Raw genomic sequence first — 27,031 nt, forward strand, 5'->3', positions numbered from 1 at the left:
ACCCGCCACTAGGGCTCTGGGGTGACAGGTGACAATGACACGGACACTGGGAATAAGAGGAAAATCCTTTATTGAGTCTCTGTCCCCCCTGCACCAGCTCCGGCTCTGCCTGGCGTGGGGCTGGGGGCTTGGCCAGCAAAGGGCCACGCTGCTGCCAGCCATGGCCACGTGTCCTCTGATCCCCTGGGGTGCCCTGGGTCCCCCAGGCTCCTGCCAAATGCAGGCAGAGGGACCCCAAGGCTGGGACTCAGGGCTGGATGGGACCCCCGTGCCCAGCTGCGCCCCTCCACCCTGCTCGGCCCCCACCAGGGAGCAGCTAGAGGGTGCAACTGTGGCCACGCTGGGTGCACCCCCGCTGGAGCATCCCCAGCCACGCTGCGGGGACAGGGACCAGGCCTGGGCGAGATCTCCCACCCTGGTGTCCCCTGGGGCAGAGCGGGCACCCCGGGGCAGAGCCAGCTTTGCATAGTTGTGGTGTGGGGCCCTGCAGGGGACAGTCTGGCCACAGGCAGGAACACTGGCACCAGACAGGGATGCCAGCACCAGGCAGGGACACCGGCAGTGAACAGGGACACCGGCAGCTCTGGCATCTTCTCCGCCTGCCCCAGGGAGGACGAGGGCAGCATCTCCCCAGCCCAGGGCGCGTGGTGGCCTCAGATCCTGGGGCAGCGGACAGAGAAGAGCGCGTAGCAGAAAGGGCCCCAGGTGGCTTTGCCCTGGGGGGATCCAGCCCCTCGCAGCCCCCGGAGAGTGGGGTGCAGGAGGGGGTGCCCCAGTGACCACCCTGCTGCACCCATGTGGGTGGCAATGCCATGGGGAAGGGTTGGCCCCGCATCTGGGAACTGGGTGGGAGCTACCACAGGGGAGGGGTGGGGGACACAGGCTTTCTGCAGCCGTGCCCCCCCCGGCACCCACCCCCCCAGCTACACAGACTCCCCCCGGACATGAGACAGACACCACCTCGCAGAGTTTAATAAGGGGCAGCCCAAGCTACAAATCTTACCCCACAGCACACGACACGCACCCCCCTCCCCAAAACAGCACACAGAAAGGGGGGGGGGGGGCGCTGGGGGGACCCCCCCCCCCATACACCCCCACAGCAACACAGAGGCACAGCAAAAGCACACAGCGAGCCCTGGCTCCACTTCTCCAGTGGGCACCGAGGGGCTGGGGGGGCCGGGGTGGGCAGGGGCTGGGGGGAGTCAGAGCAGGGGGCTGGGTGCTCCAGCCAAAATGCTGAAGGGAAAAAGCACCTGACAGCCCACGGGGGAAAAAGGAGACCCCAAGCCCCCCTCCCAGGGAGCCCCAAGGCTGTGGGGAAGCAATGGGGCAGGGGGTGCCCGGGGTGGGGAGTGGGGGTCGCTGCTAGGTGCTTTTTAACTGGGACCAAACCAGACCCTGCAGCTCCCATCCTGCTGAGGGTGCTCAGGGGGAGCTGGGGCTGCACCCTGCCGCCGTGGGGCTGGGGGAGTCAGGGCCACCTCGCCTGGGTGGCACGGATGTGCTAAGGGGCCGTGCATGAGCTGTGTCCCACCAGGGGCTCCGTGCATGAAAGGGGGGGCGAGGAGGGACACCCCCTTCCCTTCCACTGCTAACAACTCCCAGGAAAACAGCAAACCAGCTGGGAAACCCCCTTCATGCAAACCAGGAGAGAAGGACCACGCCATCCCGCCCCCAGGGAGGGGCGAGGGAAGGGTGAAGCACAGGGGGTGCATGGGAGCAGCCCCCTCCCCATTGCAGCCAGCACCCAGAACCTACTGGTTGTCCTCTCTGGCAGCGTGCAAGGAAAGAGAGACGGGGCACAGCCCCCCACGTTAGACACAGCGAGCCCCAGGCACACGAAGAGCACAGGCCCCCACTTGGCTCAGCCTCAGAGGGATGGGTTTGGGGTCCTGCACTCCCCACGGGGCTCAGAGCCAGGATGCAGCCAGGCAGCAACAGACAGAGGAGGTGACAGGACAGCCGGACACCGGCAAGGGGACAGGCCAGGGAGGACAAACCCCTCCATCTCCCAAATCATCCCCCCGCTGGGTGAGGATGGACCGGCACGAACAGCCACGGGAAACAACACTCAGCTGCGAGACAGGACACGGCCAGACGGGCCACGGAGCCCCACGCACCGGGGCTGACCCCCATTTATGGCTTCAAGGGTGGGCTTGGCCCAGGCATGAACTGGTGTGGGTCCCCCCCCCTCCCTCCCGGCCGGGGGCACGGGAGCCTTACAGCGTTTGGTAGGTGCTGTCCTTTGACTTGATGAACTTGACGATGAAGAAGACCACGGCTTGGAGGCTCAGCACCAGCACGATGCCACCGATGAAGCTGGCTGTGTCAAAGCCAGGCGGGTGAAATTCAGGGCTGCCTGTCAATGGGGCGCTGGTGGTGGTGGTCCCTAATGGCAGAGAAGAATGGGGTGGGGGGGGTTACAGGTGCTGTTGGCATCCCTGGGTACTGATACTCATGCCAAGGAGAGGGGATGTGGGGTCCACGCAGACCCCAGCAGCTGCACGGGGAGGAATGGCTATTTCCCAGCCTGGGGCTGGGATGTCCCCACCAACATGCGGATGCAGGGACAGGCTTGTCCTCTTCCCATGCCAGAGCAGCCAGCACCGCATGGGAGAGAAGCCAGCAGCAAAAAGATCCCAGTGGGATCAATAATTCAGAGGGCTCTGGGCTCCGGTTACCCGCTGTAATTAGCCCAGTGCTCTCCAGTTCCTGCTTCCTGGAAGAGGCTCCTTCTCCGCTTCCAGCCTCTGCTCCAGCCCAACTGGAGACAGCACTTCCCAGCAAGAATGGCAGCAGGGATGGTTCTTGGGGGGGCTGTAGGGTGTTACGACCCGCCAGGCCCACGGCAGCATTGCTCAGTGCAGAGCGGGGATGGGGATGGAGCTGTGACCCCGGGGACAGCGGTGGCACCTCCGGGGGCACAGCCAAGGCAGATGCAACCCCAAGGGCAGCTCTGCTCATCCCTCCCAAGGGCACGTGAAACACAGAGGGAAGTGGCTTGTCCCATCCCACTGGCCGCTGTTCCTTGGGGCACCTGGACCCCCCACCCCATCCTACCACCTCCCACCCCCCCAGACCCACTCACTTGGGGAGTGTGTTGCCGGCTCCTTGCTATGGGACCATGGAGGCTCTTCGGTGGGGGACTTCAGTGCTGCTGGAGGCAGTGACAGAGGGAGGGGGAAAAAGGGTTGTCAAGGGACATCACTGTGCATCCTCTGTCCCATGTCCCTGTCCTTCGGGTGGGATCTCATCCCCACGGCCCCAGCACCTGTGGCAGCACCTCTGTCCCAAAGGCTGCTGGGTCTGGGGGTGCTGCTGGGGTCTGGCAGGACCTGCTTTCATGGAGGGGAGCAGAGTTACCTCGACACAAGGTGCTGGTGTTGTAGAGCGCACAGGTCTCCCGCACCGCTGCCCCTCTCTGCACGCAGCTCCCTGTCTCTGCGGGAAGAGGGAGCAGGGTTTTCCCAAGGGACCCCCCAGCAAACCAGCCCACAGAGGCACCCAGTGCAGACGATGGCATTTGGGCTCAGGGCTGCCCTGGGCACCCAAGGGTTTGGGAAGGTGAGGGACTCATTCCCAGGGGTGGGCATCCAGCCAAGGGGCTGCAAGCTCAGGCTTGCATCCACATCCCCATAGGGAAGAGCCCCAAACAAGTATCAACATCCAGCTTTCTCCCGTCTCCATCTCTTGGTGCTGCTCCATCCTCATCTCCATGGAGGGCAAAGTGGAGGATTCCCGGCATTAGTCCAAGCCCAGCGTGGCTGGGAGTAGCACACACAAAAATCCCACACCCTGCTGGGCTGGCACGGGTCGCCTGCCTGCCCCCAGGATAGGTCAGGTGAGATGGACCTTGGCCATGGAAGGCAGCTGGGACCAGGCACCCCAGGGTGCTGAGCTGCCAGCACCATCCCGACACAGCCCCAGCCCAGGGACAGGGGCTGGGGAAGGCTGGTGGCAGGCCCGGAGTAAGCTCTGGCTGTGGGAGCACGTTGCTGTCCCCGCAAGATGCACCCCCTCACCTGGCTCCTCGGGGGTCCTGCAGCCCACCCAGATGCAGCCGGTGGCGTTGTGTGAGGTGGTGCTGGCCGTGCATGTCTCACAGGACCTCAGTTCGCTGCACTCTCCTGCCAAAGCCGGGCAAAAGGGTGAGGGCAGGGCCAGCATCTGCCCCCCCATCAGCTGGGGTCAGGGCTGGACCCTCTGCTCCACGGAGGAGGATTTCTCCTGATGCAGCACAAGGGATGAAGGCACTTCTTGAAGCACCAAGCCCACTGACAGACCCATCCCAGCAGGCTGCAGGTGTGTTTGTAGCACCACCGGCCCTCCAGGGAGGGGACATCTCGCGCCCCACAGCCCCCAGCATCCACAGTGACCCAGGACACGCAGGGCTCACCCCATCGCCCACAGCCATGGTGGGCCACAGTGCAGGGCAAGCCCACCCAGCCCAGGATCTTTTGGTGGAAGTTTATAAGAGATGAGGCAGCAGCAGCAGCTCAGCTGCTCCCAGCAGCCTGGTTGGGGTTACCTGAGCAGTATCAGCCCCCTGCCCCCACCCAGTGTCCCACAGGACCCCCTGCTCCCCATCACCCCAGCGAGGGCGGTGAGTCACTTCGGTGTTTGCGGAGCTGCTCTGCCATGAGCTCTTCTCCCACACGCACACGCTCATCATTAATTTACAGCAATGACTGTCAGCGAGGGAGGCTGCAACGGGGAGCTGCAGCCGGGCCCTGCCTGCACCTCGCTGCGTCCCACGCCTACGTTTGCACCATCCTGGGAAAGAGCTGGGAGCCATTTCCCACCCTGGACATGCTTCCAGGCTCTCAGGGGACAAACAACCCCCACAGAGTTCCCAGGAGGGGGCTGGGGACTGGCACCCCCCTGGACCAGCTCCCCAGGGGTCTCTGCCACACAGGGACCACCCCAGCCTTGCACTTGGCTTCACCGCATGGGCTGCACACCAGCCCTGCCACCAGCACTTTGCAGAGGGCTTCCTACTACACCACCACCCTTTGGGGTGGGCAGCTTCGCACCCCCCCACTCCCCCCCAGCTTTTAGGGTCCTGCTGGTCACTGGGGCCATGCCTGGCTGATAGCAGAGGCTCTTTCCCGCTCCCAGTGCCCCCCCCCAGCAAAAGCAAAGGGGGCAACTGGTGGCGTAAGGCACAAAGTGGGATGCTGCGGACCATTGCCATGGCTACGGCGTGGTGGCCACGCCGCCGGGCCCCCTCCTCCAGCATTTAGAGACCTGCCGGGAGCCAATGGGAAAGTAGGACTTTGTTCACAAGGGTTTCAGGCAGGTTTATAATTTAAGTTATTTTTATCGCGGCAGGCACAGGAACAGGCGTTTGTGCGCGTTTAAGCGTTGTCAACTCCCGCTCCTGCCCTCAGGTGTGGGGAGGGAGAGGCAAATAAAGGGGGGCAGCGGGGCTGGCTGAGGGCATCCCCAGCCCCACGGGTGCCCTGGGAACACGCGTGGGTCCCGGTGGGACAAGTCAGGGTGGAAATATCTCCATTGAGCGGTGGGGGGATGGGAGGAGGGGAGCAGAAGCAAGCCTGGGGTTTGCATAATTGATGCCCGGAGTTGCAGACACCCCGGGCAGGAGAATGATGGCTCTGCTACCCGCTTCCCCCCCCTCCCCGAAACCGCCACAAGATCCACCCGCTCACCGGAGAGGAGCCCCGCACCCGGTTTGCCCCGCATCGGGAACCCCTCCTGGCCCTGGGGGTCCCAGCTCCCCCGGCTGGGAGCAGAAGCCGGAGCCACTCACCCCCCAAAGCGGGGCCACCCGAGGGAGCGGGGCTCTCCCGGCCCCGCCACGGGCGAGGGGGTCCCGTGGGGGCCGGGGCAAGGGGAACCCCTGGAAAAAAAGACAGCCCCCAAAAAAAGTTCATCTGCCCCAAAGATGCAAACTCTCCTCCCCCCCCGCCTCCGGCCGCGGGTCCCCCCAGCGCTCCCCGGCCGTACCTGCGCAGGTGGGAGCGGGCCCCTGCGCGCATAGCAGCGCGCACAGCAGCGCGCAGCGCAGCGCCCCGGCGCACGGCGGGGCCATGGCCCGGCCCGGCTGCGCTCGGTTAGCCAGGCTCGGCTCGGCCCGGCTCGGCTCGGCCCGGTCCCAGCGGGAGGTGTCGGCTGCGGCGCCGCGGAGCTCCCGGGAGAGCGGAGCGGAGCCGCGGGCAGATGCGCGCCCGCGGGAGGCGGCCCCCGGCGGCGGCGGGGGCGGGCAGGGGCGGCCCCGCCTCGTCCCGCCCCGCCCCGCCCCGGGGGGCCCGGCCCGGGAGGGGTCCGCTCCAGAGGTGCTTGTGTCCCCCCGCGCCGCCTGCACGCTGTCGTGGCCGTGGGAAAGCCGGGGCTGCCCTGCTCTCGGGGGGGCTCCCAGCGCTGCACCCCCAGCACGCACTGCTGCGTGGCACAGCGCACTGCGCACCCTGCACGCGCTGCACGCCCTGCGCACACTGCTTCTGGGCACAGTGCACTGCACACACTGCGCACACTGCACACACTGCTGCTGGGCACAGTGCACTGCACACACTGCGCACACTGTGCACCCTGCCCACCCTGCGGACCCTGCAAACACTGCTGCTGGGCACAGTGCACTGAGCGACCTGCGCATCCTGCGCACCCTGCGCACACTGCACACACTGCTGTTGGGCACAGTGCACTGCACACCCTGCGCACCCTGCGCACACTGCACATCCTGCGCACACTGCACACACTGCACATCCTGCGCACACTGCACACACTGCTTCTGGGCACAGTGCACTGAGCGCCCTGCGCACCCTGCGCACCCTGCACACACTGCACACACTGCTGCTGGGCACAGTGCACTGCACACACTGTGCACACTGCGTACACTGCAAACTCTACACACACCGCTGCTGGGCACAGTGCACTGCACACCCTGCGCACACTGTGCACCCTGCGCACCTTGCGCACCCTGCGCACACTGCTGCTGGGCACAGTGCACTGAGCGCCCTGTGCACCCTGCGCACCCTGTGCACACTGCTGCTGGTCACAGTGCACTGAGCGCTCTGTGCACCTGCACATCCTGCGCACACTGCACACACTGCTGCTGGGCACAGTGCACTGCACACACTGTGCACCCTGCCAACCCTGCACACCCTGCGCACACTGCTGCTGGGCACAGTGCACTGAGCGCCCTGTGCACCCTGCGCACACTGCACATCCTGCGCAGTGCACTGTGCACCCTGCACACACTGCATTCATTGCACACGCTGCTCTCACTGGACATGCTGCCTGTACACTGCACACACTGCAGTGTCTGCGCACTGCACCCCCTGCGCACTGCACGCACTGCACCCCCAGCATGCACTGCGGCTGAACACGCTGCACTGCACACCGTGTGTGCACTGTGCACTGTCCACGCACTGCACTCCCTGCGCACCCTGCTGCTGAGCACAGCGCACTGCACACCCTGCATATCCTGTGCACACCCTGCACACTGCCTGTGTACCGCACTGCCTGCACACCCCGCACTCACCGCACTGCCTGCGCCCCGCACACCCCGCACTCCCTGCACACCGCACACGCACAGCCCGTCGAACACCCTGCGCCCCGCACGCGCCCCACACGCGCCCCGCATTCGCCCCGCAGGGCAGCTCCGTCCCCCGCCCCCGCAGCCCCCCAGCCCCCTGCCCGGGGCACCGACACCCTCCCGGGCTGCGGCGGGTCCCCCCGCCGGTCCCCCCGGTGCCGCCGGGACGCGGACGCAGCCGCCGGAGATACCGGGGGGGGGGGTGGGCCGCGCCGTCGTCTGTGTTCAGCACCGCGAACAGCTCCCGCCGGGCCGGGCCGGGCCGAGCCGAGCCGGGCCGAGCCGAGGGGGCGGCCGCAGCCGGGCACAGCAGCACCGGGGGTTCCCGACCCCCGCGGGGTCCCGGCAGCACCGCAGCCCGGCCCGGGTGCCCCGGGGCCCGCCGCGCTTTGGCAGCGGGGCCGGGCAAGGGCTGGGGGGCTGCGGGCTTCGAGGCACCGACGCGGGGGAAGAGTCCCGGCAGGGTCCCTGGGGTGCGCACGCCTTCTGCCTCATCCTCTTCCTCCTCCTCCTTCTTCTCCTCCCCCTCCTCTCCCCCCCCGGGGAGGTGGGCTCCCTGCCCGCCGCCCTTCCCGCAACGCCCCCGCGGCCGGGCCGGGCCTTCCCGGTTCTCCCGGCGATGAATTATGCAGGTCCCCATGGGAAAGCCGGGCCGCGGGGACCTGCCGGGGAAGCCAGGGGAGGGGGGCTGCGCACCCCCGGCTGTGCGGAGCGGGAAGGACCCAGCTTCGCCCCCCCCAGTCCCCTCGGGCCGCCCCCTCCACACCCCACGCTCAGCGGAGCCCCCGGAGTTCTGCAGTGGGGCGGGGGCTAGCGGGGCAAGCCGGCGCCCCCCCCCCCCCCCGCCCTGCACCACGGCCCTGCACAGGCTGCGCAAGGACGTGGCGGGGGGAACCCGGGCTGGGGGGTCCCGGGGGCGGCGTGGGCCGGGGGCGGGGGCTGTTTTTATGAATGGGCCACTCCATCCCCGTCGCGATTACTATGCGGCGCGCGCGCGCCCGCGCTACCTCGCGGGGCGCTGATTGGCTCCGGCGCCCCATTGACGTCACAGCGGGGCGAACGGGGCTGGGGGGGGGCGGCGGTGAGTCACCCCCCCGGCCCCCCCCCGGCGGGGCTCGGTCACTATAACTCGGCAGCGCCCATGGCAGCGGGCCCCCGGCCGGGGAGCCCAGCGCAGCCCGGGCCGCTGCCGAGCATCCCGGCAGGTGAGTGCCTGGCACCGGGGAGGGGGGCACGGACACCGGGGAGGGGGGCACCGGGAGGGGGGGCAGCTCGCTGGGGCGAAGCGCAGCGCGATGGGAAAGGGGGTAAGGGGCAGATGTCGTGTGTCCCCCACACACACCCCCGGGCTGTGCTGCCCGCCCAGGCACCCCGGGAGGGGCAGAACCCCAAGGCAAGAGCAAGAGGGACCCCCCAGGTTGTGGGGGCGTGGGGGAGCGGGGTCGGGAGGGAGCCTCCCCGCGCCGGGGTGCCCGTCCCGGGGGTAGCAGGGCTGCCCCCTTCACCTGCTGCTTGGGATCCCGTCAGTTTGGGGGTGCGAGCCAGTGCCGGTCCTGCTCCCCTGTATTATCCACCAGAATCATGCAGTGCACGAACCCCAGCACTAACGTGGGCAGAGCGGGGGTTCCCTCCGCCTCCACCCCCCCCGCCTTTATTCACATATTTCTTTTTCTTTGCTTGCAAAAGAATTAAGACCAAACCACCTTGTCCAGAACAATCCCCCTCTGAGCAAACAGCACCCCCTCAACACACGCCACGTTGCCCCTCCTCCCAGAGACAACTTTTCTGGGGAGGGGGCAGGACTGTCCCTGGCCGGTGGCACAAGGACAGCTTGGGTGGGTCCCCGCTGCGGGCAGCGGGTGCTGAGGGGGCCGCTCTCTTGCTTTTGGCTGTGGCAGGTCAGCCTCCGCCAGCATGATGGAGGAAGGGCCCCTCAACTCCAGCCGAGGCCACCAAGGCTGGTTGGCTGCTGGGAACAGCAGTGGCACCTCCTTGGACCTGGAGTCTGTGGTGCAACCCCTCGCCTTGAACCCATGGGATGTCGTCCTCTGCATCTCCGGGACCATTATCTCCTGTGAGAACGCCATCGTGGTGGTGGTCATCTTCTACACCCCGACATTCCGGGCTCCCATGTTCCTCCTCATCGGCAGCTTGGCCACAGCTGACCTCCTGGCAGGGTTGGGGCTGATCCTGCATTTTGCCTTTGTCTACTTCATCCCATCAGAGGCGGTCAGCCTGCTCACGGTGGGGCTCCTGGTCACCTCCTTCACGGCCAGCGTCAGCAGCTTGCTGACCATCACCATCGACCGCTACCTGTCCCTCTATAACGCCCTGACCTACTACTCAGAGAGGACGGTCACCAGGACTTACATCATGTTGATTCTCACCTGGGGAGCCTCCATCTGCTACGGGCTCCTGCCCATCATGGGCTGGAACTGCCTGAAGGAGCCCTCTGCCTGCAGCATCGTCAAGCCCCTAATGAAAAACCACCTCATCATCCTCTCCGTCTCCTTCTTCATGGTCTTTGCGGTGATGCTCCAGCTCTACGTGCAGATCTGTAAGATCGTCTGCCGGCACGCCCACCAGATCGCTGTCCAGAGACATTTCCTGGCTAGTTCCCACTATGTCACCACCCGAAAAGGCATCGCCACCTTGGCTGTCATCCTGGGCACCTTCGCTTCGTGCTGGCTGCCCTTCGCCATTTACTGCCTCCTGGGGGATTACAGCTACCCAGCCCTCTACACCTACATCACCCTCCTCCCCGCCACCTATAACTCCATGATCAACCCCGTCATTTACGCCTTCAGGAACCAAGAGATCCAGAAAGTGCTGTGGACCGTTTGCTGCGGGTGCTTCTCCTCCACCATGCCTTTCTGGTCCCGCTCCCCCAGTGACGTCTGACACGTCCCCCCTCCCCCGCCTCTCCGCACCTTTCACTTACCGACTGCCGTTGGGGGGATTTCCTTTTTCTTTCCCCCCCCACCTCCTTTTCATTCCCAGAGACACATGGCAGGAGCTCACAGAATCAGAAAGCTCTTCCCAGCCCCGTCCTTTTGGGGCACAACCCCTTCTCTTCCTCTATTTTTCCACTTTTTGAATTTGCAGGAGAGAAAAACATATTTTTTATCCATAATATAATCTATATTTATGTGTGCGCGCGAGAGAGAGAGAGGGAGCAGATCCTCATATTTTCTTTAAAACTATTTATGATGCTTTATTTTTTTAAGGGGGTGCGATGCCGGTAATGTTCGCTCCCCTCTTCCTTTTTTTACAGCCTCATTATTTACCTCAGATAGTTAAAATATATTTTGTATGATTGGGGAAGGGAGGGGAGAGACTCGCTTGCCAGAGGAGGAGGGGATTCAAACCCACCCCCTTCTCCCAGCTGTCCATCCATTTATTTATTATTTATTTATTTTTAATTATTATTTAATATGATTTTAATGCCTCCCTCCTGCCGGCCCAGCGCTGGGGCTTGCTGCCCTCTAGTGCTCACTGCCTTTGGGCAGAGGGTGCTGCCGGAGGCCCTGCACCCCCAAACCCAACAGCTTCGGGGTCCCCTGTGTGCTGCCCCCCCTCCCCCAGCACCCAGGGCTCCCCCACCAAAGCCTTTCTTTGCACTGGGACTGGATTTGCACATTTTGGGGTGGGTGTATGTGATGGATGTGAAGAGGCCTTGTGGAGTGGGGACCCCTTGGTGGGTGCTGCAGAGCAGGGGTTGGGGGGGGGGCTGCTTCTTGTTTACAACCATGGGGGGGGAATAAAAGTAATTTGTGATACGAGGTGCGGCTGTTTGGTGCTGGTGAGGGGATGGGTTGGGATAGTGTCTCCCAGGGAGGGGGGGAGGCAGCAGGTTGAGGTCCCCGAGCCCAGGCAGGGCTTTCTCCCCGCTCCGTTTCCCCATGCTTGGATAAGAAATCCCAAGTGACAGCACTTCCCCCCACCCATCACATCCTGTTAGCAGGAGCCGGCCCCAGGGGAGCAGCACTGAAGGCCCTGGCCATCCTCATCCTCACAGCGCTCAGCAGGCAGCTGGGGGCTGCATCCAGCTGTTACTGCTGCCTCCATCATAGCAAAATCCCGGGCAGCTGCCTGCACCCTGGCCCCTCTCCTGGCAAGGGTGGCACAGGGGGGGTCTGCCCGAGACCCCTGCACCAAGGTCCCCGTGCTGCAAGAGCCACCACTCAAATACGTTCTGGGATGCCCATCGTTGCTGCCCATGCTATCTGCACGGAGCGCTCATTGCAGGGAGGACAGGGTTAATGATGGCAAAGCTAATTAGGGCAGCTTGTCCCCTCCGGTAGCAGGGCTCTGCGCCCCGAGAGCCCCCCGTGCCCCTGCCCACCCCGGTCAGGGAGCAGCAGGTTTCTTACAGGCATTTGTGCATCAGCAGACACGCCGGGATATGGCAGAGCCCAGGGCTGAAGAGCAGCCAGCGCCTGGCTGGGTGCTGCAATGCAGAATTTGTGCCGGCCCCTGAGGCTTCGCTTCACCTTGGGCTCTGGGACCTGGTGGCAGCCCAGAGGGCTGGTGCTGTTTATTGCAAAGGAAATAAAAGATTTCCTTCTGCTTCTCAGCTGAGGAGTGCTGGAAAGGGGTTATGGCAGCAAGCGTCGAGGGAAGATGGGGCTGTGGGGAGGCTGAAGGACCCGCGGACTGATATCTGCTCTCCAGGGGCTGGGCTCAGCGCTGGGGATGGGGTTGGGGAGTTCGGGGCTCCCCTTGTCCCCACTGAGGTTAAGCCAGGGGGAAAGGAGCAAAGCCCAGGCATCGGAGGTACCCGTTGTGGCCCAGGGCTGAGCTGAGACCCTCCATCCTGCAGCCAGGGAATAATTCCCAAGCCCACCTCCCCCAGCAGTGAAAAATCCTGTAATTCCCAGCCCTGCTTTATTCACGGGCAGTTTATACCTGGTTGTTCTTATGTCAGTGCTGTACAGCAGCTTAAATAGCTTTTCTTTTCCTCGTGCTTCCCCTGCTGATGTCTTCAGAGGGAGCGGCCGTAGCCCCTTTCTTCTCCACGTTGGGCAGCCCCAGCCAGTCTCTGCTGCTCCCTAGGGTCCCTGCCACCTCCCCTGGGGACAGGGTGCTGAGCCACGGTTTGCCACACCGTGTGCAGGCACATGGCATTAAGGCAGCACCATGCAGGTCTGCTGGAACATCCCCCCCCCAAGGCTCCCACCCACCATGGTGCACACAGGGCTGCAGCCCTCAGTTCCTGGCAGGGGCAGAATTCACCTCGGGGGGAACCCACAGGGCTGGGGGGAGCCCATAGGGACAGCCCGGCATTGAGAGCCACCACCAACCCAGCCGCATGTCACCACATCAGGCAAAGGGGCCGCTGGCACCCAGCTCCCCCCACAGCCAGCGATTTGGGAGCCCTCGTACTCACCACCACGGGTCCCCTGAGAATGTCACCCCTCACAGCCCTGTCCCCTGCTACCATCAGCCGCCGTGGTAGCCATCGCTCAGCACGTGGCTGCCCTGTGTGCTGCTTCCCAGCTGGGAAACGCACCTTCGGCTCCTACCTGTGTCCGATTCTCTCCTGCCAGGATGGATGAGGAAAGCCGGGGCTGTATGAAGCTGGGACCCCAGCCCCACCGCGGTGCTGGTTCTCTCCCAGCACACCAGCCGCTGAGTCTGGAGACATTCCCAGCTGCTCCAGGCCTTTGGGGATGGACCAGGCAGAACCGAGCAGGGAGATAAACAGCCCGCAGCAGGGCCCAGCCTGCTCCCTTTTTTGGTGGAGAAAGATGCAGAAAGCAGCGGTCTAAAAAAAATAAATAACCAAACCCATCCGAGAAGGCGCCTGAGTGCCAAGCAGCCACCCCCACGCCACTGATGTGCAGGAGGGGCTCAGAGGGGACCAGCAACCCAGCTTTGGGGTTAAATTATGAGCTAAGAGGCTGTGAGCAGGATAAAGGCGTGGGCATGCCATGACCCCAGCTGTGCGTGCACATCTGGCAGCCCCTGCCCGGCACCACGGCTCCCAGCAGATGCTGTAAGCCGCAGGCAGCCTCCTGCCTCCAAACCCTGCCTGTGCTGCAGTGAGGGCAGGGGGGCTCTGGGCAGGCTTTTCCCCCCTTCTCTGCTGTGGGAACTCCTGTCCTGCTGGCAGCAGTGGGGGCTTGGCTGCGGCTGCAAGCACCAGCCCTGTACCACCTTGCTGGCAGCAGCGATGCCAGGCGAGAGCGCTGGCAGTAACCACAGCAAAGCCAGGGCTGGTCCCTGCCAGGCAAGAGCCCCCCCCCCCCCCCCCCCCCCCCCCCCCCGCTGAGAAGCCTCCACTCAAGCTCTGGTACCAAAAACACGGGGGCTTTGGAAGATTGGAGGGGGGAGGGAGGTTGCTGCTACCCCAAAACCTCCCGCCAGTACCCTGGACCCTGACTGACCAGCCCGTGGCAGAGCTGAGAGCTGCCCATCGCCCACACTGCATCCCAGGGATGGGTCTCTGCTCCCAGTTGTTTACTGGGGTGCCCGTGATGGCCGCATCCCAGTGGAGCGCATGAGCCCCGACTTTCCCCCCACAGCACCGTGGGCACCCAGGCTGGGAACACTGGGCCATGGGGAGGCTGAGCAGCTCTGGTTATTGGAATGGGTTACATTTAAATGAGAAACCTCAGCCCTGGCTTGGGGGATTTTGTTTCCTTGGAAGCAGGAGCAGGCAGGAAATGAAGAAAACGCGGCCCCGCTTGTAAGCGTTTTACCAAATGCCGAAGGCAGCAGGGCAGCGGGAGGCAGTTCCCTGTGCTGCTCCGGCTGTGGAGCATCATCCCCAGCCACCCCCGGAGCCGTGGCACCAGGAGGCATCAGCCGGCATGTCCTGGGGACGAGAGCCCATCCCAAAGCACTGCTCCGCCTGGGAGATGGCGAAGAGCAGGCTGGAGAGCCGCCTGGTCTCCAGCGCCCTGCAGCACCCACTTCACCCCGCTGCAAGGTCCCAGGCAGAAGGTGGTTTCACACCACGAGGACCCGCAGCACCCTCTGCTCCCCCTGGGCAGGCTGCCGAGGGCCAGGTCCCCACGCTGGCTCGGGCTGGGGCTTTGTCCAACTCACCCAGGCCTGGAGAGGGCCCCGGGAGCACGATTTGGCCCCGGCCGCAGCCCCAGCTCCGCGCCGGCTGCCGTGCGCGCTCCGCATGCAGGCGCTGGCCTTTGCGGGAGCGGATGAGCCCAGCGCAGAGCTGCTGCCCTGCCAGACTGCAGAAACTTGAGCTCCAAATACATAATTCCTCTGGCACCCCGTGGTTATTTGTGAGCTGCTGTGAGCAGATGGAAGAGTTACAGATAAAGCCATCCGCAGCACGGGAGCCGATTGCCTTCCCCACACAACCGCGTAGGCAACAGCAAAGGCAGGGAGGAGGGAGAAAAAAAAAAAAAAAAAAAGGGAAAAAAAAAAAGGCAGAAAGAGAGCGAGAGAGAAGGAGTCAGCCATTTCTACAGGGGCTGAGCTGCCATCTCAGCACACCTACGTGCAAGAAATGGGGACTCTCTGCTGGCAGCGGGCCCTTCCCGGGGAGTTGGAAGAGGGGAGTGCTCTCCCACCACCCAGGGATGCTTGGCGAAGGCAGGCAGCGCGAGTCGGGGGTGACATTGGCAAGGCAGAGCGCTGCCACACACTGGGAGAGCAGGCTGTTAACGCTGATCAGAGCTGGCAGCGCCTGCACTCGCTTTGGTCCCAGAGGGGGAATTAAGGGAGAGAAGCTGACGTCAGTGGTGGAAAGGACACGCAGCCCACTCGTCCAAGGCAGCCGGCAGCATCTTCTGGGTGTTGCTAACACCACCTTGAAGGAGAAAATTAAATAGGTCTTTGGAGACGGGGGCTCCTGTGAAGCCGGAGCTCGGCCAGCTGTGATGCGCTGCCGAGTGAGCGCGGTGGAAGAGGCAGAGGCAGCACATCAAAGGCTGGGGCCAAGGCCAGAGTGCCAAGGCTCCGCAGTGCCCCGGAGACTCCCCCCGGGCCGAGCAGCTCCGCCGTAGGAAACTGCTCTAATGGAAAGGGCTCGGGCGTCCAGAGCACCAGCACCCGGTTCCTCGCGCTGCTGGCTGGGCTTCTCCTCCTGCACCCAGCCAGACCCCGCGCCAGGGAGAAGCACAGCGTGGGGCAGAGGGGGGCTCCTCGGGCTCCAGGAGCTCCCCCCAGCACTGGGTGGAGGTGGAGGGCGAAGCACAGGACCCTCTGATCGCCTCACTGGGCTACCTGGGAAGGCACCCCTGGCATTTCCCTGTCTTTTCAGAGGGTAAACCAGCACAACAATGCTCTCCACTATCCACACACACACCTCCCTCAACCCCCAAAGATGACTTTCAAGGGCTGGTACCCCAAAACCACAGTGCTAGCGTGTACCCCCAAAAAGCAGAGGCACCAAGTTAGCCCTGGCCACAGCTGCACCCATCCAGACAGGGAGCCAGGGGCGCCGGCTGCTCCTCCCGGATTCGAGACCGAGCCAAGAGCCAGGACACGCAGCACCAGGGAGCGTGGAAGCTCAAGAGATCCCTCCTTCCCCTGCCCTCCGTGCCCCAGCACGACTAAAGGGCTTGCTTGTTCAGAAGCTGGCAAGGCCAATTAATCTAATGAGGTTTTGCAGCCAGGGACTATTGTCAGCCAAGAAAGGCACAGCGCTGCAGAGCGAGCGCACGGGTGTCTCCTAGAAGCCAAGGGAATTTGGCAGAGCAAAGCTCGCAGTAAAAGCAGGGACGAGGAGCAGCAGGGACGGATCCTTTTGTTGCTCTCCACCGACCGGCAAGAAAATAGACCCGCACAACAGGCTCACGTACCGAGCCCAGACAAGGCACCTGAACACAGGGCCAGGAGCCATCGCTGCTGCGGCTGGGGCCAGGCAGATTAACTGCAGAAGGGACCTTGAGCAGCTGAAATGGAGGAAAAAAAAGGAAAAAAAAAAAAAGAAAAAAAAAAAAGGCAGAAGCAGCCCCCTCCCACCCCAGCTGCAGCAGCTCTGCTCTTGCAAGATGGAGCATGGGCTCATTTCGTATGGCAGGGAGCACACCCGGGAGGCTGGTAGCTCCTCCTGGATAAAGCTTCCTTGGCGCCGTTACCCACCGCCGGCAGCACTAACCACCACCATCGATAATCCTCAACCCACCTTGGCACGGCTGCATTTCGGTACTGCAAGAGGCTTCTGCACGGATGGTGTTTGCAAGACAGCTTGGGACCCGCTGGCTTCTTCATCGCTCTGCCCAGGCACCTGCGGACAGGACACAGCCCGGGCGCCCTCCCTGAAAGGCAGAATGCAGCCAGGCTCCCCAGATCACACCCCAACACCCTGGAAGATGCGCTGCAGGACACAAGGTGCACAGGCACCAGCTGCTCAGGTGCCCCAGCACCTCCCCGTGCTGCTGGGCAGACGAAGTCCCACACAGAGAAGTCGCAGCAGCCCCTCTGCCCCCAACCAACCACGTCCATGTGCCACAAACCACACCGCAGCTCCCCAGTACGTGCCCGGAGGAACACACGCAGGCACTGATCAGAGAGAAAGGTTTTATCAAGTTTACAGTTAAAAAAAAAAATCAAAAAAAAATTATTTTTTTTTACATGTACATTACAAAAAAAAAAAGGGGATCTTCATTCAGGGGTTACTGAGCTGATTATTAAAAAAAAAAAAAAAAAAAAGCAGCAGGAAAGCCTGGCTTACACAGCAACCGACAGGGAAAAGCACAGACAGACATTACATGGGAAAACAGGAGGCAGCGAGTCTGCGCCGCGATGCACAGGTACGGGCACGGACCAGGCTCCGCTCCCCCAGCAGCAGCAGCTTCACGCCTGCTGCACCCGTGCACGCGAGGCAGCAGAATCTGGCCCTCAGTGTTTATTTTGCAGGAGTAAGAAAACCAAACAAGTCTACAGTATTTTGCTCATGAGGTTGTTGTTTTGTGGGTGGTTTTTTTTTTTCTTTTTTTTTTTTTTCTTTTTTTCTAAGCAGAGTTTCACTGCTGAAACTCCTTTGGTCTGAAGTGAGTAACCCCCTGCACCCTGAGAGTATCCGTCAAACATCACCCTTCCGACCCCCAGCCTGGCTGGGTCCTTCAAGGGTGCTTCCCATCTCTCCTCCCACCACATCTGCTCAGCAATAAACCCCTAAGATACAAGTGGAATAGTTACTCTTATAAATATATTTATATCATGTAGGAAAATAAGGCACTTCAGGAGGGTTACAGCTTGTCTAATTCTACGACATTCTAATCAGGAAGAAAAATGGGTTAGTTTCTGAAATGAATTAAAATGAATGTTAATACAGTAATAAAAACAATCGGATCCACTTCCCAATTCAAGGCTTTGTTTAAAAAGGAAGAGAAGAAAGCACACACACACCACTCCCCCCCCGAAATCCCACAGCAAGGAAACCTGACCTGGGGCAGCTGCATCTGCCCCACGCAAGGTCCTGCCAGCCAGCTCCCCTCCGGCGCCCGTCAAGGGCAGGTACTTTCAAAAGAGGCACATTAAATAAGTTCATGGACTGAAGAAAAAAAAAAAAAAAAAGGAAAAAAAATCCTTTCCCTGAAACGACACTCTGCACAGTTTCTCGGCCATCTGGGACCTCCAGGAGCCCCATCCCTCGCTCTGGTCTGGTGCTCTGGGTCTGATAAGGAGGAGAAAGCAGTGAAGGTCACCGACTGCGGATGAGGCTCCAGGCTGAGCCCGGGGAGCCGGGACGAGGCTTTCCCTGCGAGCGAGCGGGCGGGCAGGGGGGCGGCGGGGGAGAGGCTGCCGGGAGCAGCAGCCAAGCACTGCGGGCGAGGACACCGGGAGAATGTTTAACCAGGAGCGTGGCGCCGGGAAGGGGAAGGCCTGCCCAAACTTGCACGCCTCCAGCGAACGGCTCCCAGGACAGATGAAATGGCTGCTCTGGCTCTGCACCTCCGTACGGACACGGCTCGGGGCTGAAATGGAAAGACGGGGGCTCCCCCCGGGCAGGTGGAGAGCGGGGAGGACCCCAGCTGCCAGCTCTCGCTTTTGGCTTTGTGAAATGCTTGAGGTTCGCCCGCCGTGCCGTTCAACCCAGCCTTACACGGGAATAAATAAAAAAAAAAGGGGGGAGGAAGGAGTAAGTTAACATGAAATGACAAAGATGGCAGGGGAGCCCAGCGCAGGCCCTCGGTCTACATGGGGCAGCAGCCTGCAGTTAGGCACAGCTGCTCTGTCTTGCAAAGGTTGTTTTTGGCACCTCTCCTCTTCCCCTACTGGTTTAAGAAATATTAAGCTTACTTGGTGGCCCAGTGCTCTGTGATTTTGCAACGATACTCAAAGACGGTCGCTTTACACTAGTTTTTCTCAGGGATCTCCACGCTAGGCTCATACCACTTCTTTTTGCAAACAATGGAGATTTTTTAAAAAAAAATAAAAATATAAAATCAACCATAAAAAAACCCCAACCGATCTTTCCTACCAGTCCACAACCCTTCTGTTTAGGATCCAGCCATTTTGATTCTCACCTTGGGATGGGAGTTTGAAAGCAGAGGGTGGTTACAGCAGGCTTGCACGGACAAAGCAGCATCCCTCCCATTGCCAGGAAGACCTTGCAAGCAGGCGAGGCAGTCGGAGGAGCCGACTCCACCCGCAGCCATGCCAGATCGCCCACACAGCATCCTTGTGCAACAGGCAGCGCATGGGGCAACCGTGTCCCTAATGCCCTGAGGCACGGCCCTGCCTGACAGACCATCCATCTGGGTCACAGAGAATATGGCACTTTTCTGGATTTCACGCGACAGGAATACTCGCTCCCCTTTCCCAACAGGGGCCAAGTCTAGTTAAGGCAATTTAAAATTAACCCAGGTTTGGCATTTGCGAGCTCCTCGCTTCCCTGTGTGATAACGCTGTCAGCCCGGGTTAGCTTAAAGGTCCGTTTTCCCCAGGAACCTGTCTCCGAGAGAAGCCAGAGGAGGACGCTTACAGAAACAGCAGAAAAACAAGAGGCTGTAATTCTCCTCTAACCCCCCTTACGCAGCTTGCAGCAGTAATCAGTTTGCATTTCCAAGTCCCTCCACTGCACAATGGCTCACTAGCACTCGAGGGGTCTGTTCCCTCTTCCAGAACCTGCAACTAGCGCTGCTCAGACGTTCCCAGCCCATCAGGATGCCTCGCTGTCTACGCCCTTTGCATCCTGCCTAGCAGCTGATTTGCAGACAAAAGCTGACGGTGTAGCGATCCAGTAAATCTCTCAGGGTCGCACTGGATCTCAGCTTGACCCACACCCCAGAAAAGCCCATCCTCCGGGCCATCATCTGCGCCGTCAAAGATTAAAAATGCGCACACACAAGAAATCAGGAAGAACCCAATGGCACCAACTGAAGCCATCAATCAAACCCCAAGAAGGATTTCCAGCAACGTGGCCGCCTCGGGCTGGGCCTAACATTCCAGGTACCAGCAACATCATTAAACAAGGCAAGCCAGAGAAGAACAGGCACAGGCTGGCAAAATACTGTACAATAGGAAAGGCAAAGAGGTTGGAGAGTTGGTCTTAATGGGACATGCAGGTGGTCCCACCCCACAACAGCTGGACCCACGATCTCCAAAAGGCTTTGGAATTGCTTTCCTGCATGACCCTGACAGAGTCATGTCCAAATTAAAATACACGTCTGTAACATCAGGGGTGTTTGTTTCTAGGTTTCCAAGATACGCTTATATTCTACGTAAGGTAATAGAAAAAAAAGCAATAAAACCTAGGTCAGCTAGTTCAAGTTCACCATTTTCTCCCCCTGCCAGTACTGTATCTGTAGTGAGCAGCCGAGGAACTCATAGGGTTAGTGAGAAGAAATGCTTTCTTAAAATTAACTAACGAATTAGAATAACAAAATTTCAGGAAACAACGTAGAGGTTAGGTCTGATGTTAACTGACGGGCAACTCAATTCACACAGAAGAAATTTTTAGGCACACAAACTCCCCTCCTTAGGTGGAAAGGAGGAAGCAAAGGTAATACCAGCATTTGCTACTCGAGTCCCTGTGTAAAAAGCATGGTCACCCGGCTAGAAAAAGCACCTCTTCAAAGTGACTGCAGCATTGCCCTGAACAGGCCAAAGGCAACCAAAGCGGCTGGTGTTCAGAGAACCCCTCCCCACACCATCTCCCTGCTCTAGGCACTTTTTTTTTTTTTTTTCTTTCTTTTTTAAACACACTCTCAGCATGAATTGGAGAAATCAGCAAAGGGCAGTTTCGCCACCGCTCAGTGCTGACCACACAGATGTGTCTCAGTGGGGCAGCAGCTCTGCTCTCCCAGAAGCGGGAGGCCGAGCAACTGTTCTGCCCCGGCTTTGCATCCCTTTGTGCAAGTCTCCTTCGGCAGACTTGGCAAAGCAGTCCAGGAGATTCGAGGAAGGTAAAGGCAGCTTTTAAAATAAAAAAAGTCCCTCCTCACATTGCACCCAATGCACTCCACAGCCCTAGAGCCAGGAAGCGCACCCCACACAGGGTAGTCTGGAAATAATACTAGGGGGTCAGAGGGGAAAGAATTGTGCACTAGTGCCAAAACCGGATTATTTGACAGTGGGATGCAGCAGAGAACTGACATTTAAAGCCCATTTTCTTGCAGTACTACCAGTATTCACTGGAAAAGAAGAGCCATCAGATCAACTGTCTGCTGTTGCAATGAGAAAACTAGCTGAAAATGTCCTTCATCTGAAAGGCCACGCGGCCACAACAGGATCATCCATCTTTACTTTAAAAATCCCTCAGGATGGAGGGTTTATATGTGCTTTGCCTGGTGGCATCGAGAATCTGAAGGTTTAGCTCTCTTTTAAATAAGCAACCGTTACACCCCCTCCAGCTAAATCCCAACACCGCATCCTCAGCGTCCATGATGCCTTTTGGAAAGGCAGAGCATAAAGTCCTGCCAAAGCCAGAGGGGGAGGGAGAAGGGAGATATGCTGCTGGTTGTCTGAAAACCCTTGGCACATCTTTGGTTACGGGATGAAAAAGGAAGTGGTGGAAGGTTTGGCCACCTGATTCTTTAAGATGTTAACCCAGGACAGAAGGGGAAGACGGGGATGGGACTGTGGTTAATCCGACCATTCGTCCTCATCGAACTCCGAAGAGTCATCCTCAGAGTCGCTGTACTCCACAGCGATGCGGCGTGACAGGATCGTTGCCACATCATTGCCTACAACGTCCCGCTTCTCCTGTTCCCGCTGCTCCTCCACCTTGCGGAGCTGGAAGCCTGTTGGGAAGAAGGCAACAGAGGGGATCATGCAAAAGGCTTTGGTCACACTGAAATCTTCAAAGCAGCCATCCCTTTGACACAATCCTCTAGGCAAGGCAGCCTGTCCTCTGCCAGCGAGTACTGGACATGCTGTGGGGTAACACTGATGGTGAATGACAGCCAAGACAGGCTGGGTGGGCAGGTGGAATGGGAAGCAAATCGTTTCCGTGCTCCGCTGAGGGGTTAACACCACTGCCATTCAATCCACTCATAAGCACGGACCACACCAGTTCCAGCGCTGCAGTCTCCAAACTGCAGGCGGAGGCAGAAAACCTGCTGAGGTGGTCATCAGGGTGGGTAGACAAGGAAGGACCACAAGGGACAGGCCTCAAGCAGTGAGGCAGTCGCACCACTGCTCGTGTGACGGCTCTCACTTGGATACCGTGGGGTTTTACAGAAGCAAAGGAGAAAGTTGGTACCGAAACAAAACCTTACCTTGACGAATAGCTGAAAGTAGATCACTCCTGGCATCGCTAACCGCAGGCAGGGATGACTTGGGCTTGGAGGAGGAGGTGTCTGAGGGTGGAGGAGGGGGTGGGGGACCATCCAGGCCACTGGAAGACAAAGGTGGTGGGCCTGGAGGTGGTGGTGGTGGCGGGGGAGGCGGCGCACTCCCACTGCCCAGCTGAGGCAGCGGAGGTGGGAGCACGTTGGAAAAATCGACTGCTGGAGGGGGCGGTGGGGGTGGCGGGGCAGCAAACTCAGGGTGAGGAGGGAAAGAAGGGGGTGAGGGTGGTGGTGGGGTTCCCGGGGTCGAGAAGCCCAAGGGGGGCGGTGGAGGCGGGGTGCTTCCTATCACTGATGGTGGTGGCGGAGGTGGCGCCGGAGGAGGAGCAAAGCCCGGCCTGGCCGCCGAGGGGGATCCAATCGGAGGAGCTGGTGGCGGGTGGCTTGGGCTAACCAGGCTGGATCGTTTGGTCCCTCCAGAACCAGAACCTCTTTGGTTGTCTACAGGATAGCTGTTGCAACAGAAGGAGACAGACATAAGGCTGTTAGCTGTGAGGCCAGATTAGACTGTACAATCTCGATGTTAATGCAAATCATGTGTGACTGCTGCAGTCCAGACAAAAATTTAAGTTCCAGCTTTAACTGGTGTTTCCATGAGACTTCGCTCTTGGGTTTAGTTCCCTCGCAGTGTTTCTTTTGGCCTACACCACGAGAACAAAGGAAAGCTTCTGGGGACTGGCAGAAATGCTATCATTCGTCCCATCTCCCAGGCTGACAAGAACATGAGCCATCTCACCTCTCCGCCAGAGGCCAGGCGTCATGTCTGAGCCCAGAGCTGCCTCCTGGCTTAAGAGCTCCTGCAGCAATGAAAGCCGCTACCCCTCCATGCTGAGGTCAGACTTATGACACGCCAAGCGGGGACGTCTACCGTGATAAATCGCACAAGGACTGGTGGGTGTGCCAGGAAAGCATATGCTCTGAACACCTGCTAGGAACAGATCTCTTCACTGGATTCCATGGCTCAGAGCTGGAGCGCAGCAGCCATGTCTCATAGCTCGCCATGGGGAGTGAAGAGGAAGACAAGGAAACCCAATGTGCTCTTAAGGAAAACACCGATTCATGAGTGACTGAATCTCCCACTTATGGAAGCCGTGTTTACACCAGAAAACACTGCTGCCCATAAGACACTGTAATATCTTACATATGTGTAAAGGAAGCCCTGAAGTGACATCCCCTCCCATGGTAAGACAGAAAAATAAAGTGCATTCGCCACAAAAACGTCACCATTTTTAACAGTGCACAGTGCTGATCCAAGACAGACTACTGGAGATCAAACCTAGCTCCCAGGGTTCTTTAAAAACAACCACCAAAACAAAACCAGAGAGGGGAGATCTCTGTGGCTAAGCAGAGATCTAAGCAACTGCATAAGGCAGCGTAAGCTTCATCTGAAAGCTCGTTTCTGCTCTGCTCTGCCCTAGAGGAACATGCTGCAGAGTGGAGTGCTTGGTCTCTTTGACACATCAGAAGAGCCTTTTCTGCAGCGTTGCTGCCTTTGGATTAGATGGAGACAAGCTAACGCAGTCCCGTCTATCAGACACACTTCCTCCTGTTACTCTTGACTCTATTTTACTGCCTTTAAAAAAAAAAAAGGCTACTCTCTTGTTTCACTCTTTGCGTCTTGAGCCACTGTTGGAACATAATTCTCATCTCTAGAGGTGACTGGAAGTCACCATTTCATCTGATACAAAGCAGCTGCCCTGAACTTGCACCAGCATCTCTGGGAAGAAGTCAGCTGGTGTGCACAAGTCCTTTAAATTTAACTACATCTACATCTTCAGCGCCCATGTTGTGTGTTTGTCAAAGATCATAGGGCAAATGGTAAAAATAAAAAAAATAAAAAAAAAAAGGGTGAAAGAAGCCACTCTTTGCAAAGCTCTATCAGGAACGTAAGTTACACGCTCTGGAGCAACTGCATTGGAAAACCCATGCAATGGAGCCAGACCACTAATTGGGATCCTGGTCTTTTTGAAAGCAAAGTAAATTTACTCTAGTTCCCACCCAAGCCCATTTTCCCCTTCTATACGTGAAGAACGGCAGTGGCTGGGATTTACGGAGAGCTGTGCTGCCTGTGCCTCCGTCCCTGCCTGCAGTTGCACTTTCCCTCCAGACAGGAGCATTCTGGTTCCCGTACAACACCCGTTAGGAAGCTATGCTGAACTATCTCAGCCTGTCTCATGTCATCCTTTTACACCACCTACTACTCCTTGGTGACAGAAGGGATCCCGTAGGCTTACCTAAATTCCACTGGGGGTGGAGGCAGGCTGTCATCTGGGAACGAAGGAGGTGGTGGCACAATAGAGTCAGTCTGCGGCGGTGGCGTGTAGCAGTTCACGTCCATGCTTTCGTTTGAACCGATGCTGCCATTCTGATACACCATGTTAGAGGGGTACCTGAGCGAAAGCAAGACAAGCACTTTATTTAAAGAGTTCAAGGCAATGTCTAAAGCTCATTTTTCCCCTCGCTCGCAACAGCTTTGCCTCCTGGAAGGGTTACAACAAACCACAGTGCAGCAGTTCAACCACCGACCAGCAGTCATATTAACCACGTGGATGGATCAACCTGCAAGGTTTAGAAATGAGGTTTTCTAGCAGGAATGGCTTTTCCCAGCACAGTGGGACCTGCTGTTAGGTGGGACCTTATCAACCACCACAACAGGACACACAAAACCTTAAAGCAATATTTAAAGAAAAAAAAAAACAACCAACTCTCTATTTCTCAAAGCATCCTATTTGAAGAACCATGTCCAGCTGTTTCAGTTTGCTCTGCATAATTCTTCAGCTAGAATTTGTCCATATGCTCTCATGTTTGTTTATGGCTATCACGCACCAGAACAGCATGAGTATATATCTTAGTGAACAAGAAAACACCAAAAGAAAAAATTATTTTTCTTAATATTTGATTATAGAAAAAAACACTTATAAAAGTATTTTGACCAACCTGGACTTGAAGGACTCCCAGTTACAGTGGGCATCGTCAATGGCAAAAGAAAAAAAAAAAAAAAAAAGGAAGCACTCAAAGATGCCAAAAAATAAGCTTGAGAATAGAATATCAAAAAGGAACCCAAGAAACAGTGATGCCATTAAAAGCAAGTATCCAAAACTGAAATGGTACCAGAGCAAAAGGCCACTCTCACACTGAACTTTTAATGAGCTCATCTCCCTGTGGGGTGGTGGAACCACCCCATCTGTGGGCGCTCTGGACCTCAAGTGAATTCAAATGCATGAACATGCTCACATGAGAGAAGAGAGGAGCAAGAAAACGGTGCTGTTGTGCTGCTCGATTCCTCTGCTAGAAACCAAACCTGTTCTCCTATTAAACTAAAAGCAAGTTTTATTTTTAGCTGGAGAGTGTGATTTAAAGAGAGATTTTTCTTGTATGAAAGGAAGCTGCAAGGAGAGAGCAAGCGAGAAGTGCATTGTGGGGAATTCTGTCTGCTTCCAGCCTTGCTGGTGTCAAAAGTTAAATGAATTCCCAAGCCAGAAGCGCAGAAGAGAGATCTGTAGCTCGAAATACTTGGATGGGGACAGCCCCCGCTTCAACTTTAGGGTGTGAAGAGCCATTTGCGAAATGTAACAAAGCAGTCACACAATACCACCGAGATGCCACCCCACTCCTCAGCGTACGGCCCAGAGGCTAGGTGTGATGGGAAGGGCATCGTGATGGGGTAGGGAGCCAAAGCTCTCAACACTTCCATGCCCACAAAACAGGCAGCCGACAGCAGACTTGCTACAAAAGCTGTTCCTGCCACCTTGTTCAAACCGTGCAGCTCCCTGATGTATTTAGCAAATTTTAAATCAGCAGACGGATTTACTTTGGAGAATCTGATTAGTGGCAGTATCGATCCGCACTGTGCAGCGGATCTGGAGAAGCTGCAGAGCAGGGTGAACTGCATTACAATCAACAACGCCCGCCCGCTCCCCCTCACTGGGGAGCTGAGCAGAGAGCCCCAGACTTGCTTACCCAGCAGGACCATGTTTGTCCTTTGACTCAACAAATTCTTGTCCCATTTTCAGCTTCTCCCACTCTTCTTTCCGGGTTTTGATTTTCCGCGGATTCACATTTCCTCGGTTCGGATTCTCTTTTTTCTCTTTCTAAGGGAGGAGGAATCAGACAGAAGCCTTATTTTGCTTTAAACTCACTGGGAATAGGGAGGGATATGACAGACCCGTAGCAGTTTCAAGAAGATACATTCTCAAAGAGGGCAAGGATTTTTAATTTACTTTCCCAACTGCTGCAAGCTCCAAAGATCTCCCATACAAAGAAGCTGGAGCACAGATAGCATAAAAAAAAAAAAAAAAACCAAAACAGACAGACATCAGATTTCCCCGGTGCAGCCCAGACACTGATGCCATCGTTACTCCCTGGCACGACCACCTTGAGGGCAGAGTGAAAGCTCAGCTTCCCATATCAATTCAGTTTTTGACCTCTGTGTCAAGACTGCCAAATCTCACCATCACCTTGCTGTTGTTACGTGCTTTGGGGTGCAATATGGACACCCGTCTACAAAAAAACGGGCTTTAGCCACCCTTGCGCTCCGCATTCTAACGTGCTCTAAATCTCTCCTGTGTTATTTTGATTGAAAAATCATGATCTGGTTTGATATTTAATACTCCAGTTGCTCAAAAGCTAAATAAAGTATGCTCAAACTGAATCTTTTATGGTGTAAGTTTCAGTGTTGGTAAACATGGGTCCAAATCCCCAGGCAACCAAACCAGCAACTCTACCTGGCCTTTTCAGCTTAAATGGTTTTGTTAAGCCTCCT

At 58.4% G+C, this 27,031-nt stretch overlaps 3 protein-coding genes across 6 annotated transcripts in view; 1 reads left to right on the forward strand and 2 right to left on the reverse strand.

Annotated features, from left to right (window-relative positions):
• Window positions 1–53: 53 nt before the first annotated feature.
• Window positions 54–6,302, reverse strand: CD164L2 (CD164 molecule like 2). 3 transcript variants are annotated; one of them, XM_040588501.1, is made up of 6 exons: window positions 5,968–6,297; window positions 4,023–4,127; window positions 3,364–3,441; window positions 3,089–3,157; window positions 2,224–2,389; window positions 54–660 (listed from the first exon to the last, which is right to left on the reverse strand). In XM_040588501.1, exons 1-6 carry the CDS (start codon window positions 6,050–6,052, stop codon window positions 654–656), a joined length of 510 nt encoding a protein of 169 aa, XP_040444435.1. In that variant the 5' UTR covers window positions 6,053–6,297; the 3' UTR covers window positions 54–653. The 3 variants fall into 3 exon arrangements, with proteins under 3 accessions (XP_040444435.1, XP_040444434.1, XP_040444433.1); XM_040588500.1 differs by lacking the exon at window positions 54–660 and adding an exon at window positions 667–1,770 and having other exon boundaries at window positions 3,089–3,154; window positions 5,968–6,302; XM_040588499.1 differs by lacking the exon at window positions 54–660 and adding an exon at window positions 667–1,770 and having other exon boundaries at window positions 5,968–6,298.
• Window positions 6,303–8,646: 2,344 nt separating this feature from the next.
• On the forward strand, window positions 8,647–13,336 carry GPR3 (G protein-coupled receptor 3). Its single transcript, XM_040588498.1, has 2 exons — window positions 8,647–8,760; window positions 9,454–13,336. The coding sequence occupies exon 2, from the start codon at window positions 9,470–9,472 to the stop codon at window positions 10,454–10,456; it is 987 nt and encodes a 328-aa protein (XP_040444432.1). The 5' UTR covers window positions 8,647–8,760; window positions 9,454–9,469; the 3' UTR covers window positions 10,457–13,336.
• A 4,111-nt stretch (window positions 13,337–17,447) lies between these two features.
• Window positions 17,448–27,031, reverse strand: part of WASF2 (WASP family member 2) — a 33,202-nt gene continuing 23,618 nt past the window's right edge. For both annotated transcript variants that reach the window (XM_040586834.1, XM_040586835.1), the window contains exons 6-9: window positions 26,230–26,360; window positions 24,504–24,659; window positions 22,198–22,721; window positions 17,448–21,720 (exon numbers count right to left, since the gene is read on the reverse strand). In XM_040586834.1, coding sequence (XP_040442768.1) covers window positions 21,563–21,720; window positions 22,198–22,721; window positions 24,504–24,659; window positions 26,230–26,360 — 969 coding nt within the window. In that variant the 3' untranslated portion in view covers window positions 17,448–21,562. The remainder of the gene's footprint in view (window positions 21,721–22,197; window positions 22,722–24,503; window positions 24,660–26,229; window positions 26,361–27,031) is intronic.

Source organism: Falco naumanni, chromosome 3 (assembly GCF_017639655.2).
Source record: "Falco naumanni isolate bFalNau1 chromosome 3, bFalNau1.pat, whole genome shotgun sequence".
Lineage (NCBI taxonomy): Eukaryota > Metazoa > Chordata > Aves > Falconiformes > Falconidae > Falco > Falco naumanni.

Excerpts from the sequence above, each read along its gene's own strand:
- CD164L2 (XM_040588499.1), bottom strand. The coding sequence starts at position 6,052 with ATGGCCCCGCCGTGCGCCGGGGCGCTGCGCTGCGCGCTGCTGTGCGCG. Across the intron at positions 4,128-5,967 it reads GCCCGCTCCCACCTGCGCAG|GAGAGTGCAGCGAACTGAGG; the intron begins GTACGGCCGGGG and ends CGGCTTTGGCAG. Across the intron at positions 3,158-3,363 it reads CACCAGCACCTTGTGTCGAG|CAGCACTGAAGTCCCCCACC; the intron begins GTAACTCTGCTC and ends CACTGCCTCCAG.
- GPR3 (XM_040588498.1), top strand. The coding sequence starts at position 9,470 with ATGATGGAGGAAGGGCCCCTCAACTCCAGCCGAGGCCACCAAGGCTGG.